This window comes from Erpetoichthys calabaricus, chromosome 5 (assembly GCF_900747795.2).
Source record: "Erpetoichthys calabaricus chromosome 5, fErpCal1.3, whole genome shotgun sequence".
Lineage (NCBI taxonomy): Eukaryota > Metazoa > Chordata > Cladistia > Polypteriformes > Polypteridae > Erpetoichthys > Erpetoichthys calabaricus.
In genome coordinates this window covers 35,641,470-35,659,918 of record NC_041398.2, presented here as the reverse complement: position 1 = coordinate 35,659,918, position 18,449 = coordinate 35,641,470, and the positions used below count along the sequence as shown (strand labels likewise).

The following is an 18,449-nucleotide window of genomic DNA, read 5'->3' as shown; positions in this document are numbered from 1 at the left end:
TGTTTGGTATCATTCTTTTCAGCATTTATCAAACTTTTGTGATGTTGTTAGATTTTCAGATTCTTATTCCATTTTTAAATTATAAACTAAAAAATATCAAGAACTCACATCCCGCAAGAGGAGACTTTGTGCCAAGAGATTTAACCATGCCCGGGGCCGGAAATAAAAGACAAAAAATAGGACAGCTGCTGTACAGGCTTTTAAATGTTTGAAGTGCCGTGTGAGTTGCAGATCACGCGGCATGGCAGCAGCAGCAAGCCAGCAGCTGATCGAGCAAAGAGGAGGTAAAAAAAAACTGTATTTGTTTCCCACTGTATCACCATTTAAGAGGGGGTTTCTGAGGAGCGACCTCTTCTCCTAGGGGTGCGTTCAGCCCCCCCTTCACAACGCGAGCGACATGAGGGACATTCAAAACGTTTTTGCACAATTTTTTTAAATCTATTTATTAAGAATTCCAAAAACAAATTACAACCACTTTTCTACATAGTCACCTTCCTTTGCGATGCAATTTTCCCGGCATCATACCAACTTTTTAATGCCCAATTACTGCTCCTCCCGCCTTCACTGTTTCCAACCAAAATATAAAAGAGCGGAAACTTTTTGAACATCCCTCGTATATATATATATATATATATATATATATATATATATATATATATATATATTGCTGGCCAACCACAAGCGTTACCTGGTAGGTAACCACCCATATAATCAGATTGTGACACAGACTATGAATGCCGTGAATGTAATTACCCCGATCTACATGCTGTCAAATAAACAAACCACACGCCGTGGCGCAACGTTAGGGGCATCGCCTCTGGCGCTGACGTCCGAGGTTCAATTCCCGAGAGGGAGTGCATTAGAGTGTGTACGCCTGATGAGCCCAGAATTAGGGCGAAACACGTGTCGCGTACTCTTTGCATTTATTTGACAGTAAACTATTTCAACCAATATATATATATATATATATATATATATATATATATATATACCGTATATATATATCTCTATTATAAAAAAACATCCTGCAGAGAAACAGTAGGGCGACGAGACGTGATCTTCACTTTAAGATCACGGAAGACACTTAAAAGACCCGCAAGACTAAAGAGACTGGCCATGGAGCGTCTCACGGGGACCTTAAACATGAGACTTTGTGCCAAGAGATTGACCCAGGACCGTCTCACGATGATGTAGAACATGAGATTCTTGCAAGACATGCCCTACTTACAACCAAATAAGAGCACGGGCAGCAACACACTCAGTCGTGTTTTGGCTTTGAGCACACACATATCCAGGGCTCTCAGTGCATATAAAGCGTATAAGGATAATACGTTATAAATGAAACATAGACGACTAAGTGAAGAAGAAAGCAGTGTGGAGAAAAGAGACTCAAAAGTGTTGGAGAGACAAAAAAGAAAAAGAAAAATCTAGGTGCAAATTCAGAAAATTAGGAAAGTAATTATCGGTGGAATTGAAAAAAAAAGCACGTCCAATCCGGATGTTGGTGCTATACACATGCAGAGCAGGTTAGAGATTATGAAAGTAATGGAATTCGAAAGGCTCAAAAAAAAAATGTTGGCGCGATACACATGTGGAGAAAGTTAAAGAATATGAAAGTAGGAAAATTAGAAAGTATAAAAAAAAAGAAACTAAAGATTGCGGTAGTGCAAACAAACGGAAATTATTACTTGAAAAAGGGAAAATAATCACCACGGACCAGGTGTCATTGAAACAAAAGCAGGATAAAGCGAGGTCAGAAATAAAAGACAGAGCAGAAAACAAAGTAAAACATCATAAAGAGGTTAAAAAACAAGGGGGCCAAACACATGCAGAGCAGGTTAGAGATAAAGAAAACTGGAATTCAAAAGACTCAAAAAAAATGTAGGGGTGAAACAAAGAAAGTAAACATCGCATTAGCGCAAAGAAATAGAAATTATTAGTCGGAGAAATAACGAAAAGATGAATAGAGATTGAATATACGGACAAAGGTGATATGTCAGAAGTACGTAAATATTGTAAGGCTTTGAAGTTTAAGTCAAGAGAATTTCAAAAATGGAGTTTACCTCACATGCATTTATTGGTTACTTTGCAAAAAAAAATTATTAACTGCTGATGATGTAGATCGCTTTGGCTGTGCTGAAATTCCAAACAGAGAAACCTATCCTGAATTATGGTGCAAAGTCATTAAACACATGTCTCACAGACCTCATTAAAACGATTCAGCACAATGGGACTCGAAGTTTCCAAATACTGTTTTTACAGAAGTTTGGAAATAAAAGTGAAACTAATGAAATAGCAACAATTCAAAGAAAAAAAAATCTTAAAAGTGTGTATCTGGAAAAACAAAAACGGGGGTTGCGAAGCGAGCAGGGGCGAAGCCCCCTAGTATATATATATATATATATATATATATATATATATATATATATATATATATATATATATATATATATATATATACTGTATATATATACTGTATATATATTTACAATTGTGAAGCCTGGCACATTTGTTAGTACATGAACCGTTTAAAATGGTACAAGATACTTAGTTTGGAGCAAAAATTATGAGTGAGTCACAATATCAACTTCAATATCAATTTTCAATGGACTTACATGTTGGGGCATCCCTGGCCAAAATATAACCACTTTCATGGAGTGCTACAGTATATTCCAGTCTGGATGAGACTTTATGGTCCAGGACATCAGTCAATCAGTCTGTTTGAGACATAGTACAGTTATTATCACTTTAAAATGCTAGAAGCCTATGGATTTTGAGCAAAATTGCTCATTAAATGTTACTCTGGAAAGTAATTATTTTTCTTTTTTTGTACACATTACCCTACAAAATTTAATGTAGGCAAAATTATATGCTGGACAGATTTTTTTTTTCCATTCTGACCATGTCTCATTACCCACTGTGTGATAGTCTTTTAAAGAATACTTCAAGCCCTCGTTGCTCTTGTATGGCCCAGTTCTCAAAGTGGAGCAAACCATGAGCCCCAAAGAAGAAGTGAACATTCATTTTGTGCAGGCATGATCGTGCCATAACAAGATTGCTCATGAAATTGTTGCCTGGCACTCTCTACTAGATAGACAGACAGACAGACAGACAGCTAGCTAGCTTTATTAATCCCATGGGGAAATTCACATACTCCAGCAGCACCTTACTGATACAAAAAAAAAAATTATTAAATTAAAGATTGATAATAATGCAGGTAAAAACAGACAATAACTTTATATAATGTTAACGTTTACCCCCCTGGGTGGAATTGAAGAGTCGCATAGTTTGGGGGAGGAACGATCTACTGTATGCCTTCATAATTGAATATATAGATGAATAAGAAATGACACACAGTATTATGCTGAAAGGACTTGCTTAGATGTTTTCAGTATCCAGGTGTGATGCAAATAATATGGACACACTTTGCAAATCAAAAATAATGCCACTGGCTTCATTTTGTTATTCTGCATCTTGCAGTGTTGTGATTAGTACTGTAGTGATAATAAGTTGTTCATGTTTTCTGAAGCAGCAAAGCTCTTATTCATTAATTATATTCCTGGTTAAACACAATTTGTGTTGCATCTCATCCACAAACACTGTTGATATCACATCATACAAAACCTATGTTTAATACTTTAATACACACTTTGTGTTTTTATTCATGTGTCTAAATAAAAGTGTTTCCTGATTAAGTCAACAGCATGTTTATTACTCTCAGGGATCACAGTCACCTCCTCAGTTTCTAACTTCCCTGATCTCACAGAAGTGCTTTTAAGTTACTGATTTTAAATTGACCAGCTAAGAATGAGTGTGCTCTGCAGTTGGCTAACTTCCTGTCTGGAGTTGCTTGTAGCCTTGCTTTTAATGTTACCAGAATAAGGCTAGGGCTCCTTTTGATCATTTACTGTGCAAACTGGCATGTGTGTGTGAACTGAAAAGTTTGATTAAAACTGATGAGGCTTTGAAAGTAAAGTTAAAATAGACAATTCAGTAAAAAAAAAGAATGTTAAGGAAAGGCTAGAGTCAGCTGTGCCCTGAGGACAGCTGTGATTTAAGTGTGCTGCTAATGAAAAGTATTTTTATTTTTAATATGAAACAGTTTTTATGCTTTTGTCTAGTGTTTTTATTATACCGCTTAAATCTGCAAAAGAAATAATGGATTGATGGAAATTTCCAAATTGTTTTCATCAATGTCCACCAATTCTCAAAACGTATGTTTCTTAAGCAGTTACTGACATATTGAAATTTTGTATTTTTATTTTTTCAGATGTACATTTAAAGATCTCATCCAGCAGTAGATATGTGCTAATATAAAGCACTTTTTTGTTGGCCAACCCCCAATGTTCCAATTATTGGCTGAGCAGGGATTTACTTGTGTAAATTTAGACATTGTGGGTCAACAAGCGGTCAGCAACAAGGCTAGTCTGTTATTTAACGTCAGGAGGACAAAGCTATAATTCAGGAAGCCATTGTTTAATTCTCATCATAAACGTTTTCACTGCTGCGTCCATCATAGAAAGTTTATATAAAAAAAAATAATTTATGGAAGTAAACCATTTATGGAATTCTTGGAATCCAAAATATTGTTATGCCATGATATTCAAAAAATTATAATACTTGTGCAACTAAAACCCTCCAAAAGACACTATTTAAAGTTTTTTTTTTTTTACCTGTGATGAAGTCCTCTTGTGAGAAATATGTAATTAAGTATATTTCAAAAGCATTCTGGAAATTCAAATATCTAAACACCAGAGTTCCAAAATGCCACTCTGCCAGTAAAATCTCTAGCCCCCTGTGATCTCCAAATAAATCAAGTGGTTTTAATCATGTTAAAAGTCATTTATGATTATAGCATATTTATATTCCTCCTGTGTGGCACATTGGGTACTGCTGACACCTCTCACATATCCACACTTGTCGTCAATCTCAAGACCAAACATTGCCCTAGTGCAATTTGCAGACTCTTATAGATAGTGTCTACATGAGTTTTCCTTGGAGTACTTTTGTTTTCTCCCATAACCCCCAAGTTTTATGTTGACTATAAATTGTGTGCAAGTGTGAATGGACTTAAACCTTCTCCAGGACTGCTTTCTTGCTATGTGGCTGCATCCTTGATTTGAACTAAGCAGATTTTACAGTGTTACGTTATGTCTTATTTCTGTGCAATAAAATTCATCAATTTAACTGTAGTTTATTTTGCTAAGGTCACTGCAAACTGTCCTGCAACATTAAATTGTTCAGTATGGAATAGACAGTCAGAAGATGTCTTTGTCACATTCAGCATTATCACAGCTGTTCCCTGAGAAGTCTGCTTCTTGTTATTACTTTCTGAGCAAAGTTCCAATCAAACACCGCACAGTCCCTCCTGCAAATGCCATCTGAAAACAGTAGAGATCAAAAAGCAAGACGGGAGAAAGAAACACTATCCCAGACTATCTAATTTTCCCCAAGACTGAGCTAATGATGTTAAAAATAACAGGATTACATGAGTGGATATAGATAAATAGCAATAAACAGATATGTGAGAGAAGAGAGGAAAGGCAGCCACCGAATCAAACAGAAAGCAAACTACTCTTTTTGGTTACCATTAATGTTGTCTCTAAATATCCACCCTACAGGATACTGGTTAAATAAAACTTGAAGTCATCTTAGAACCACTGAGTATTATAGGGTTTGCATTAAGATGGAGCTGGCCTCATAATTCACTTAAGCAGTGTGAATAGCTCATTTGATCAGTCATTCTGTGTGAATATAGTAGGCTTTTCATTTTGCACAACACCTAATCCTGAGGTAGTTTGTCATGTGGTGGGTGTGACAACGCATTGTATCAGTGACAATCTTCCAACCTTCTCCTCCTCCTCCTAAAAACAAAATGTAATAAATCACCTACTTGTTCTTGATATGTACTTATCCACATTTGAAAGTTAGTAATTTTGAAATTGTTCACCCTGTGATGGACTGTTGCTCTTTCCAGAAATTGTTCCGACTTGGCACCCTATACACTCTGGAATAGGCTTTAGCTTCCCCGTAGCCCTGCCCTGGACATGTGGATGGATGTTGATGATGCACTGGATTGTCTAGGTCTTTTTCAAATATAGCCATATCATAAGACCCATTGTGTACCACACAAACACACGCCAAAATGACAACCCTTGCATCAAAATGTGTTGTTGACAACTGGTTAGTTGGGCTTTTCACCATATTCTATTCTTTCAATCAGCATGAATCAAAAAAGGACACATGGAGTATAAGATCACCCTACCTTTATTACATTTCTCCAATGTCCACTTTTTGTGTTACTTATCCTATTACATCCATATTGTCTTGTTTGTTGACTTGGGTAAGTCATTAGCTTCCACTCCCTGTCTGTGACAGGGTGCAATAAATTGTGTGCTTTGATATTCTTATTTTTTCATTCCTCTTGTTCTCTGCTGTAAGATAATGGACTGTAGTTTATTTATTATGACCCAGATTATGCCAGTCTTCATAATAAAATTGTGTGGATTTTCTTCTCAGTTGTCTAGAACCGGATCTAGGGGGACACTCAAATTAATTATCTCACTTTTCCAGTCTCCTAAAGTCCATCCTGCACAGGTTTGGTTATCTGCAGCATGCCTAAAGTCCCTGTAATCCCATAATGCACTTCCTTGATGAGTAGTAACTTTCTCAAATTAAATATGGAAAAAAACAGAAATCTTAGTGATTGGCAAACATGGATATAGTGCGGGAATTAGAAATAACTTTGATCCCTTCGGTTTAAAAATCAAGGCAGAGATAAAAAAATTTAGGGATTATCATTGACTCTGATCTAAACTTTAAATCGCATATTACACAAATTACGAGGATTGCTTTTTTCACTTAAGGAATATAGCAAAAGTTAGACCTCTTATAACTTTACAAGATGATAAAAAATTAATTCATGCTTTTGTTTTTAGTCAATTAGATTACTGTAATGCACTCCTAACAGGACTACCTAAGAAAGACATTAATTGGTTGCAATCAGTGCAGAATGTAGCAGCCAGAATCTTAACTAGAAAAAGAAAACTTTAGCACATCTCACCAGTTTTAGTGTCGTTACACCAGTTGTCCGTGCCATTCAGAATTGACTTTGGTTTATAAAGCCTTACTTAATCTTGCTCCTTCCCTTAATTTGGAATGACTGTCCCCTACACTCCAAGTTGTATCCTTTGATCTTCTAATGGAGGTCTGCTTATAATTCCAAGATCCAAACTTAAAAGAAATGTTGAGGGAGCTTTTTGCTGTTATGCACGTAAAATCTGGAATACGTTACACATTCGCCTGGCTAATACTGTGGAACATTTTAGAGAACTGCTAAAAACCCATTATTTTAATATGGCTTTTTTGTTGCTACATTTCATTTGTATTCCTAATAGACTGTATGGGTGTAGAATTATCATATTCTTCAGGGATCTGTAATCTGTACTAATCCCCATTATTCTCTGCTGTCTTTTCTGTTTCTTCTGTGGTGGCAATCTGCACCACCACCACCTAATCAAGGCACCATGCAGCCCCCTGAGATGATGGAGTGAAGGCAGGTGTCTCAGCTGTCCATGAGATCAACTTCATCAGAATCCTATCACGAGGAGCATGAAAACAAAGAGGACTGATTTAGGAACATTGAAGTTAGTTGAAATGTCCAGTGGGGTCTAGACAGTCTTTTGGCCTTGGAACCCCTGGAACCCCTTTGAACCCCTGCAGATTTTGTTTTTTTTCTCCAGCCTAACTGGAGTTTTTCTTTGTTGTTTTTTTTTTGTCCTCCCAGCCTTTTGACTTTACCTTGTTTTGTTCCTTATTCTTTAATATTCTTCTCCTTATAGCTTTTCAGTCCTGCCTGTATTGTACTTTTTTAATGGTCAGAACTTCTGTTTCTTGCTCAATTTCCAGATTATTCAATCTGATAATTAAAGTTCCACTTGCTATTTTTTTGGGAGATTTAATTATCTCCAGTTCGTTTCTGACCTGAATTGGTTCTTAGTACAAGCTTTTGATACTGGGCTAGGGTGGTCTGTTTTCCTTAGCACAGTATACCAATGATATAGTAATGGTTCACTGAACCCTGGAAACCACTACAACAGTGCGGTCAAAGACATTTTAGTGTTCAGCTTTGCCTACTCTTTATTAATTGCTCATACATTATCCATTTGGATCTGCCAACCTGATTTAGACTGCTTGATCTGTTCCTTCTTGAGCAGTTAGTTACATGAAGGCAGTACGTAAAACCTAATCAAGTGACTACTTACCATATAGGGAAAATAACTAGTCTGAGCACAATTATTACAAATCCACTTGTCTCTAATTCAAGTAAGTTGCTGCTCTCCAACTTCAAGTTCTCATGCATTACATAATATTCACAAATCAGGATTATCTAATTCAAGGTTCTCTTAAGGCAAAAAAACCCTGTAATTTTGATGGTTATTAGCCTTTTGCATACCTTTTGGAATGTTATGGACGCTGGCACGTGTGAATTAGCAAATCCCAGTTCAAAATTGTGTGCCTAAAAGAAACCTGTACCTCTTTGTTTATGGTAGGATTAGCAGATTTCTTGTTAGTAATAAATAGTGTATAGAAGGTTTTCAGCATGTGGACATGCTGAAACAGAATAACAAAAAAACAAAAGCCAACTTGTTTATTGTAGAGTATTGAGACGGTTTAGCCTGGGAAATCATAGGTGTATCATAAACGATATTCATAATATGTAACCTATTTACAATAAACTTGGAGCAAAATAGAATCACTTTTCTTAAATGTATATGTTTTGTGTGTGCATTTTGCAAATTTACAACACACATGCAATGGCAATGTAAGTTGCTATACCAATACAAAAACTCTATAACTCCTAGGAAATGTTTGCATAATGTATAACAAATTTGCTCCCAAAGTACAATTGACTACCATTCTCCCAAAATGCTTGGTGATCATCCAGGTGCTTCCTGGCAAATAAGAAATTAGCATTTATGTACTTCTGGGTTGGCAGTGGTTTCTGTTTAATGAAGTCAATTTTGCCAAATGGCTTTTTGTGGTTGCATCTTCAACACGGACCTTAATTGATAACAAGAGAAGTCAACAGTTCTTCCAATGTTTTTAAGGTCTTTATTTTATTTACAGGATGATTTTACACAGAGCTCATGGAATAATTTTGACAGACTGGCTACTCCTGGGAAGATTCACTGCTATTCCAAGTGTTTTCCATTTAGAGATTATGGTTCTCACTTTGGTTCCAATGTCTTAGAAATTGCACTGTAGCTAACAGATAGAGTGTTAGATATCAATAACTTGCTTATTCAAGATATATTAGTCTTTATTTAACATGGCATCTTTTGTCGAAAACATCATCTGAAATACCTTTACAAAGCATCGAAGAATGTAGTCGAAAACAAACAAGGTAGCAATGTTTCTCAAAAAACATCCTCTTGCTGGTCATTCTTCTGTTGTTTTCCACAGCAGCAGGTACTCACCCAATTATTTATGTGGAATCAAATTTGTAATTTTTAAAATCAAGAAAATATGTTTTAATAAAATTTATTGATGTTTTTTCTTTGAAATTAGACTGTAATGTGTAGCATAGTAAGAGCATTGCAGTTGTGGTAATTTATTTATTTGGCTTCTTTAGGGACACAACTTATATTGATTTACCAAAGAAGCTGTTGATGAGCAGATTGTTCGAAACAAATCCCAAGTACAGTAGTGGCCAAAAGTTTGGGCAGTGATACGAATGTTCTGTTTTGCAAAATTTGTGGCTTCAGTTTGTGTGGTGGCAATTCGCATTGTTTTTATATTACTGTGCAGACTGATAAGATGCATATTAATTAATTGGAAAGAGCTTTATTAGCATAACACAGCTGGGTTTAAAGTGGAGAAGTACAAAGAAACTAATTGCTTTTACTTCAATTTTGGCACATAGACTTATCTTGCTCAACTGGAAGAATCCTAACCCAACTCTTTTAAGTCAGTGGGTAACTGATGTTATATACTATAAAATCAAATTCTCAGAGGATCTGTTTAAAACTTTTTTTTTTAAAATCTGGCAGACAATAATATTTAGAATAAGCATTTATGTTGGGGAAAAGGGTTCTCTCCACCTTATTTTTACTATTAAAGTTTTATTCTAGCTGTTGGCCTTGCTCTTTTTCTCATGGGTGGGGGCTGATTTGAATTTACTATTGTCAAGTTTGACTTACTTGTATGGAATGTTACTTGCTTTTAAAAAAATTCAATAAAATGTTAAAAAAAACAAAACATTTTGACTTATTTTTGCCCTGACACAAAATGATCAGTCAAAAGTGTTCAGCAAGCACCATGACCGTCTCCTCATGAGGAGTCAGCTACAGAATTGTGCTGCCACCATTGCAGAGCTTGCTCTGTATAGGCAGCAGGTGGGTGTGAGTGCATCTGCACGCATAGTGAGGTGAAGACTTTTGGGCAACAGCCTTGTGTTAAGAAGGGAAGCAAAGAAACCACTTCTTTCCAAGAAAAACATGTGGTCTACATAATTCTCTGCATGAAATGTCCTGACAGTACACTCTATGCGGGAGAAACTGGAAAACACTGCCAGAGAATGAATTTACACAGGTTCCACATTAAACGTGGCAACACAGATGTTCCTGTAGCGACCCACTTCAACAGCCATGGACACTGTGAGAGGGACTTTAAAGTCACAGTGCTTATGGGCAATTTCAAAACACAGCAAGAGAGAAAAGAATGGGAAGTTAAACTAAAATTTAACACTTTACAACATGGTTTAAATACAGACAAGAGTTTTATGGCCAGGTATGAGGATTGTTTGCATCTCTTACACTGACAGACAACCTGACTACAGGCCCACATTGTATTGAAAAACTCATTAGGAACTTCAAAAGACTTTGTTGGACAGTTATCTTATCCAAAGATCTTGACCATACATTGTTCTTCTCTCTCTTGTTAAATTAACCCTAGCCTGAAGGAGTCTATTCATTTTTTACATTTAAGATTTCTCACTGTACGATTACATCTTGCCTGAAGAAGGGGCCTGAGTTGCCTCAAAAGCTTGCATATTGTAATCTTTTTAGTTAGCCAATAAAAGGTGTCATTTTGCTTGACTTTTCACTACATTCATAATGGCTAACACGGTACAACACCCTAGTACTACAAGAAAAACGTCAAAGACAGACTGAACGTCTGCAGGAAGTACAAGGAATGGACTGCAGAAGACTGGTACAAAGTTATTTTTTCGGATGAATCCTTCTTCTAACAGTTTGGGAGATATGGAAAATCTATTGTCTGGAGACAATCCATGTGTGGGGTTGCTTCTCATTCAAGGGAGTGGGCCCACTCGCAATTCTGCACAAGAACACTGCCATAAATAAAGAATGATATCAAAATGTCCTCCAAGAGCAACTTCTCCCAACAATCCAGGTGCAATTTGGTGATGATCTGTGTATTTTCCAGTATGATAGAGCAGCATGTCACAAGGTAAAAGTGACAACGAAGCGGCTTGGAGATCTTAAATTTGAAAGTTTGAACCCGTGGCCAGGAAACTCCCCAGATCTTAATTCCATTGAGAACCAGTGGTCAATTTTCAAAAGTGGGTGGACAATGTTGCACTGGTTATATTTTTTTGTTTGGATTGTGTTTTACATATTCTAATGCAGTTTTAAGCTCAATTAAGATCTATTTTAAAAAGGAAGGTTCTATGTAAAATAAAGATTGATGAAGCTGCAGTGGAATGGGCAGAGTAGCCAAAATTGTACTCAAGTAAGAGTAGCATTACTTCAAAATAATATTACTCAAGTAGAAGTAAAAAGTAGTCATCCAAAAAATTACTCAAGTAAGAGTAAAAAAGTATTTGGTGGAAAGACTACTCAAGTACTGAGTAACTGTTTGATCATAATAAATTATTTTTTAGAAATGTTGTAATAAGACAGACAAAAATATAAAATAATATGCAAATTCTGCTATTTCCAAATATTAAAATAAAAATGTGTAAAAATAAATAACATCATTACAAAATAAAGATGCACAAATAATACAAAGTTCCATATCTCAGTTTTTCACAACAAAGTTTTTGAAGCCAATACCTTCAGTAGGTAACGTGTATGTTTGAACAGTGCAAACTATTTACAGTGACAAGATATACTGTACACTGACAGTGTAACACTATTTATTCACTTTGTGGTGTAGTGGGTCCTCAGCTTCAAAAAAAAAAAAAAAAAAAGGCCAGTTTCAAATCCATAAAGCCATGTTGTTCTCCGTAGGCACAATTGCACAACAGCGGGGACTTAATGAGGTAGTTGGAGCGAGTCACACCTGCTCGTGCAGGTGCAATTGTTCTCAATTGCTTCACTGGCTTTCTGCGGCTTGTGATTAAAGCCCACAGAGACGGGAGTGTATATATACGGGTCGGCACAAAAAAAGAAGGGGGAATCAAAGAAAAGGAGAAAATAAAATAAAAGAGTCTGTAGGGGACCGGCATTGTCACACACTTGCCCTCCAAATAGTACAGCTGATAGAAAATAACATTAGAACAAGGCAGCTTGTGCATGTACAAGAAGTCTCACTTTACCTTGACTGTCTGTGCATGTTTGGTTAAAACGTGCTTGTTCTTCACTCAGTGAAGTGATGGTTAAGCTTCAGCAGGCGTTGGCTCTCAAGGTTCTTGCAGTGAAGCTGTGACCGTTTAGCAGTGAACAGGAGCCCCACATGACTAAAAGTCCCTCACAGGCTGCAGACGCAGGAAGTTTGTGTGTAGTCATGTGACTGCATGGCTACGTCTGATTGCTGAAACGGAGTCATGTGATTATTGTTGCTATGTCTGATTGGTGAAACGTAGTCATGTGATTATTGTTGCTACGTCTGATTGGTGAAACAGTCATGCAGTAGATCCACTGGCGACTTCTCTCTGGCAAAAATATAAGCGTATCTAATGTGTAAATGGAAAAAAGTAACGAGTCGAGTGTTGCCCAATGTAGCGGATTAAGAGTAGCGTTTCTTCTTTACAAATGTACTCAAGTAAAAGTAAAAAGTATGGTGCAATTAAACTACTCTTGGAAGTACAATTTTTTTAAAAAGTTACAAAGATCAAGTAAATGTAAAGGAGTAAATGTAACTCGTTACTACCCACCTCTGGGAATGGATTAGTATGGCTTTATGTCTCACTGTAAACCTCTCCTTGTGTGTTCCTGAGTGAGTCTATGATTCTGCCAATTCTCACACTGTGTCAATATTAGAGCATTGGTACTATATTCTTGTGATTTCTAAGTTGTTATGGATAAAATATCAGAGAAATAAATTAATACAGTTCTGTAATGACAGCTTGCTGTGAGCCACCTTCCTCCACTCTAGTCAGAGCACTCACAGTTATAGATATGAACAACCTCTTGAGCTAGAAAAGCATTTTATAAATACATAACATTCACACATACAGTGGTGTGAAAAACTATTTGCCCCCTTCCTGATTTCTTATTCTTTTGCATGTTTGTCACATAAAATGTTTCTGATCATCAAACACATTTAACCATTAGTCAAATATAACACAAGTAAACACAAAATGCAGTTTGTAAATGGTGGTTTTTATTATTTAGGGAGAAAAAAAAATCCAAACCTACATGGCCCTGTGTGAAAAAGTAATTGCCCCCTGAACCTAATAACTGGTTGGGCCACCCTTAGCAGCATTAACTGTAATCAAGCGTTTGCGATAACTTGCAATGAGTCTTTTACAGCGCTCTGGAGGAATTTTGGCCCACTCATCTTTGCAAAATTGTTGTAATTCAGCTTTATTTGAGGGTTTTCTAGCATGAACCACCTTTTTAAGGTCATGCCATAGCATCTCAATTGGATTCAGGTCAGGACTTTGACTAGGCCACTCCAAAGTCTTCATTTTGTTTTTCTTCAGCCATTCAGAGGTGGATTTGCTGGTGTGTTTTGGGTCATTGTCCTGTTGCAGCACCCAAGATCGCTTCAGTTTGAGTTGACGAACAACTGGCCGGACATTCTCCTTCAGGATTTTTTGGTAGACAGTAGAATTCATGGTTCCATCTATCACAGCAAGCCTTCCAGGTCCTGAAGCAGCAAAACAACCCCAGACCATCACACTACCACCACCATATTTTACTGTTGGTATGATGTTCTTTTTCTGAAATGCTGTGTTCCTTTTACGCCAGATGTAACGGGACATTTGCCTTCCAAAAAGTTCAACTTTTGTCTCATCAGTCCACAAGGTATTTTCCCAAAAGTCTTGGCAATCATTGAGATGTTTCTTAGCAAAATTGAGACGAGCCCTAATGTTCTTTTTGCTTAACAGTGGTTTGCGTCTTGGAAATCTGCCATGCAGGCCGTTTTTGCCCAGTCTCTTTCTTATGGTGGAGTCGTGAACACTGACCTTAATTGAGGCAAGTGAGGCCTGCAGTTCTTTAGACGTTGTCCTGGGGTCTTTTGTGACCTCTCGGATGAGTCGTCTCTGTGCTCTTGGGGTAATTTTGGTCGGCCGGCCACTCCTGGGAAGGTTCACCACTGTTCCATGTTTTTGCCATTTGTGGATAATGGCTCTCACTGTGGTTCGCTGGAGTCCCAAAGCTTTAGAAATGGCTTTATAACCTTTACCAGACTGATAGATCTCAATTACATCTGTTCTCATTTGTTCCTGAATTTCTTTGGATCTTGGCATGATGTCTAGCTTTTGAGGTGCTTTTGGTCTACTTCTCTGTGTCAGGCAGCTCCTATTTAAGTGATTTCTTGATTGAAACAGGTGTGGCAGTAATCAGGCCTGGGGGTGGCTACGGAAATTGAACTCAGGTGTGATACACCACAGTTAGGTTATTTTTTAACAAGGGGGCAATTACTTTTTCACACAGGGCCATGCAGGTTTGGATTTTTTTTCTCCCTAAATAATAAAAACCATCATTTAAAAACTGTATTTTGTGTTTACTTGTGTTATATTTGACTAATGGTTAAATGTGTTTGATGATCAGAAACATTTTGTGTGACAAACATGCAAAAGAATAAGAAATCAGGAAGGGGGCAAATAGTTTTTCACACCACTGTACCTTGTAAAACCCATCTAATCATTTCAGATCTGCAGGACCTAGAAGACTATCCTGGCAACCGCTGGTGCAAGGCAGGAAACAATGCTGAAAATGGTACCAGTCCATCACAGGCTAAACAGTGTTCATTTTTATAGAAAGTGTCTAATCTTTAAGAGCAGCATATGCTTCATCAAATACATTTCAGGAGCAGTCATTAAATGTTCACTTTCCAAATTGAATCTAATTAAAGCAGAACTAGTAATTTCCTAGAAGCAATAAACTTAGTTTGCTATATCTAGCATGCATAACATTTACAGCTCAATACACAATGCTAGTAGATATCATTCCTTGGAAAGGTGACAGGAAGTTCAGTCCAAAAATATATTTGTCTATAATCCTCTCAAATCCTGACAGAGATCTCTAACAAAAAATGTAGCTAGTAAATGCACTGATCTGGCTTATTTTTAATTATTTGGCTGGAATGTAAGCAAATGATTTGAACACTATTGTGGTGAAATGTGCCCAACTCTTTATAAAGTTATGTTTGGACAAGCAGATGAGTATAACATAATGCTTACATGGAGAGCATGTCAAAATCCTGCATACATTATGTCTTCTTAGGCTTAGTTTTGTTCTTGATAGTATAGAATCTAACATGTTTCCTGTTCTTTGGTGTTTTACAGGTAAAGGTATGGTTCCAGAACCGACGGACAAAACAGAAAAAGGACCAGACAAAAGATTCAGACAAGCACTCCTCCTCTTCCTCTGAGTCGCTAGCTACTTGTAACATCCTGAGGCTTCTGGAGCAGGGGCGCCTATTATCGGTGCCTGTACCACCAAGTCCATTGCTGACAACTGTATCTAGCAACATGGCTGCTTCCTCAAGCAATGGCTCAGGTCTGGGTACACCTGACAGCACTTCCCCTGGAATCAGCAGCACACCACCTGGTGGAAATACATTTGGGTTAGCCATGCCTACACTTGGGCCCTCTTCCTCTCCACGGCTAGGAGCCCCCACGCTTTGCCTTGGAGGTCCCATTTTGGGCAGCATGCATGAACTGCCATCAAGTTACAGCAGTGGGTCATCTGCCTTTGAGCCTTACACTCGGATAGAGAGGAAAGACACAGAGTGCTGTGACAAAAAGATAACCTTATAGACTGCATTTTTCTTGGACAGTAAAGGACTAGGTGTGTATGCTCCTTCAACACCACCAAAGGGAGCAAAGGTGGAAATTTGGGTTAGGTTATCACCACAGTGAATCTAATATCATGTTAAAATAATAGCATAATGTGCCGAGAATGTAGTACCTAAAAAGGATTCAGCTTTGCAATAAACATAGCCTAAATTAAGGTAGATTACTTCTTCAATAACAATACCCAGAAATCATTTGATGACCAACTCAACAATGAGTAATGGTTATTATTGGATAGTGAATAAGCAGAGTCTGTAATCTGAGATGTTAGCCCTGCAATGGAAAAAGTTAATTGTGAGACACAGAAATTGCACTGTAAGCAAGATGAGAAATCCACATAGTCTATTAGCATGAAGAACAGAAAACAATGAAAAAATGGTGATTTAATATTGCACTTAACATGGCAATTAGTAGTGCTCTAAAATCTGAATAGGTTACAACTACATTGAGCATGCTATGATTTTGCGGTGGACAGCACAGCAGATGCCTAAAGCTTAAAATTAGAATAACCTAAGACCATAATGAGCATCTAAACTCTATCTAGCCTAACAGCATAATGAATAAAGCCTATAAAATGGTACAGCTCAGTATCATGATGAAGAGAGCCTTAAAACAGACATAAAGAGATTTAGGCCAGGGTACGATTATCAAAAAAAAAAAAAATTAACTTTGTAATGGTCAAAAAGCCATAAATGAAATGGAGTAACACAGTATCGGTTGTTTTGTAATATTAATATAAAATATGCTTTATTGACACAGTATTGTTACTTTTTGATATAATGGCAGAAACATAACAAGTGACTGTTATCATGGAAGAGCTGTCTAGTGAACAGAAGCAGGCAGCCAAAAAGAGAAATTCTGGAAACTGGATACAAGATACAACAACATGTGGGTTAAATCCTAACATCTGTATCATTTAACACCATTTTAATAGTGTGCACATTTATTTAGTCACAAAGAAAACAACCTACAGCTCTGAGTCTAATAGAAAAATAGATTAAGAACATTGAGCAGCTTTCAACCAATGATATACAGTAGCATACAGGTATATACAGTATTATTTTCTAACAAAGTATGTGCAGTATGTGTTTTGTGCAATTAGGACTACATCATGCAGGAATAATACAATAGAAAGATAGCATGAAAAACAGAAACAAATGTAGAGACAGATACATAGCATGAGGAGAAGACAAATGGAAAGAGATCAACACAACAAGGAGCAGAACGCAAAGTGAAGATACACCCAAAGCAATAACAAAAGACAAACAACTTAAGGAGCAGATATCAATGTTGACACCAACAGCATAAGAATGAGAAGTTCGTATGAAAATAAACCAATAACAAGAAGAAACACTCAATGATAAGCTGTAACATACAGTACATGTGATATCATTATGACTGGAAGAATATTATCAGAAGTGAAAAAAATAATCCTCTAGTGGGCAAATGGATAAACTTTTTAAAGTGTCAGCATTGTGATATGAATGTAAAAGTTTGAGCATGATAAAGAAAACCTAATATGGAGACAGACCAATGCTAAGTTAAGCTATATACAATATACAGACATATTCCATTCCAAGTATAACTAGATTTGGAGGGAGAGAGAGAGAAAGACAAACACTGTTTCGCAAAACCTGCTGCAGTGCAGGGAATAACCAGTCCTATGATGAGCTAAACCAAATATGAAAATACTGTATATCTACAGTACATTAGGAGGAATTCATGACAATGTGAAACAGGATCTGATAAGCAGAGAGTGACTGACAATAAAAAGAATAGACTCTAGTAACAAAACCTTTTAACACCATAAGGTTGAGAAAATTGTTGGAAAGTCCAGCAGAAAGAAATATATATAGAAGCTATATTAAATATTCTGGTTAATGTCTTGCAGATATAGATATGAAGTAATAGAAAAGTAATTAAACAACTCCATGATCACTACAAGCTTATATGGACATAGGCAAGATTGCAAGAAAAGCAATAACAATATAATATGGTGCGATTGGCTTTAACAATGTTATGACCAGAGCATAATATGTTCATTAATCAACACTAAGATCTTAATACTAGGAAAAGGTATACCAAGATCAGCCTAGCCTTGCAAGAGAATTTATGTGCATTAAAATAAGTTGATGTGGCATTAAATAATAATAAAAATAGTAGTAGCAAATCCATAAGATGACTATAATCCAACATCATCATACTCGCATCATGTCATGCACAAACATTTCAATAC

General features: G+C 36.7%; 1 protein-coding gene across 1 annotated transcript in view; it reads left to right on the top strand.

Moving 5' to 3' along the window:
* vax2 (ventral anterior homeobox 2) overlaps window positions 1-18,050 on the top strand; it is a 113,877-nt gene extending 95,827 nt beyond the window's left edge. Inside the window, exon 3 of the mRNA XM_028802854.2 lies at window positions 15,704-18,050. Coding sequence (XP_028658687.1) covers window positions 15,704-16,177 — 474 coding nt within the window. The 3' untranslated portion in view covers window positions 16,178-18,050. The remainder of the gene's footprint in view (window positions 1-15,703) is intronic.
* Window positions 18,051-18,449: the final 399 nt, after the last annotated feature.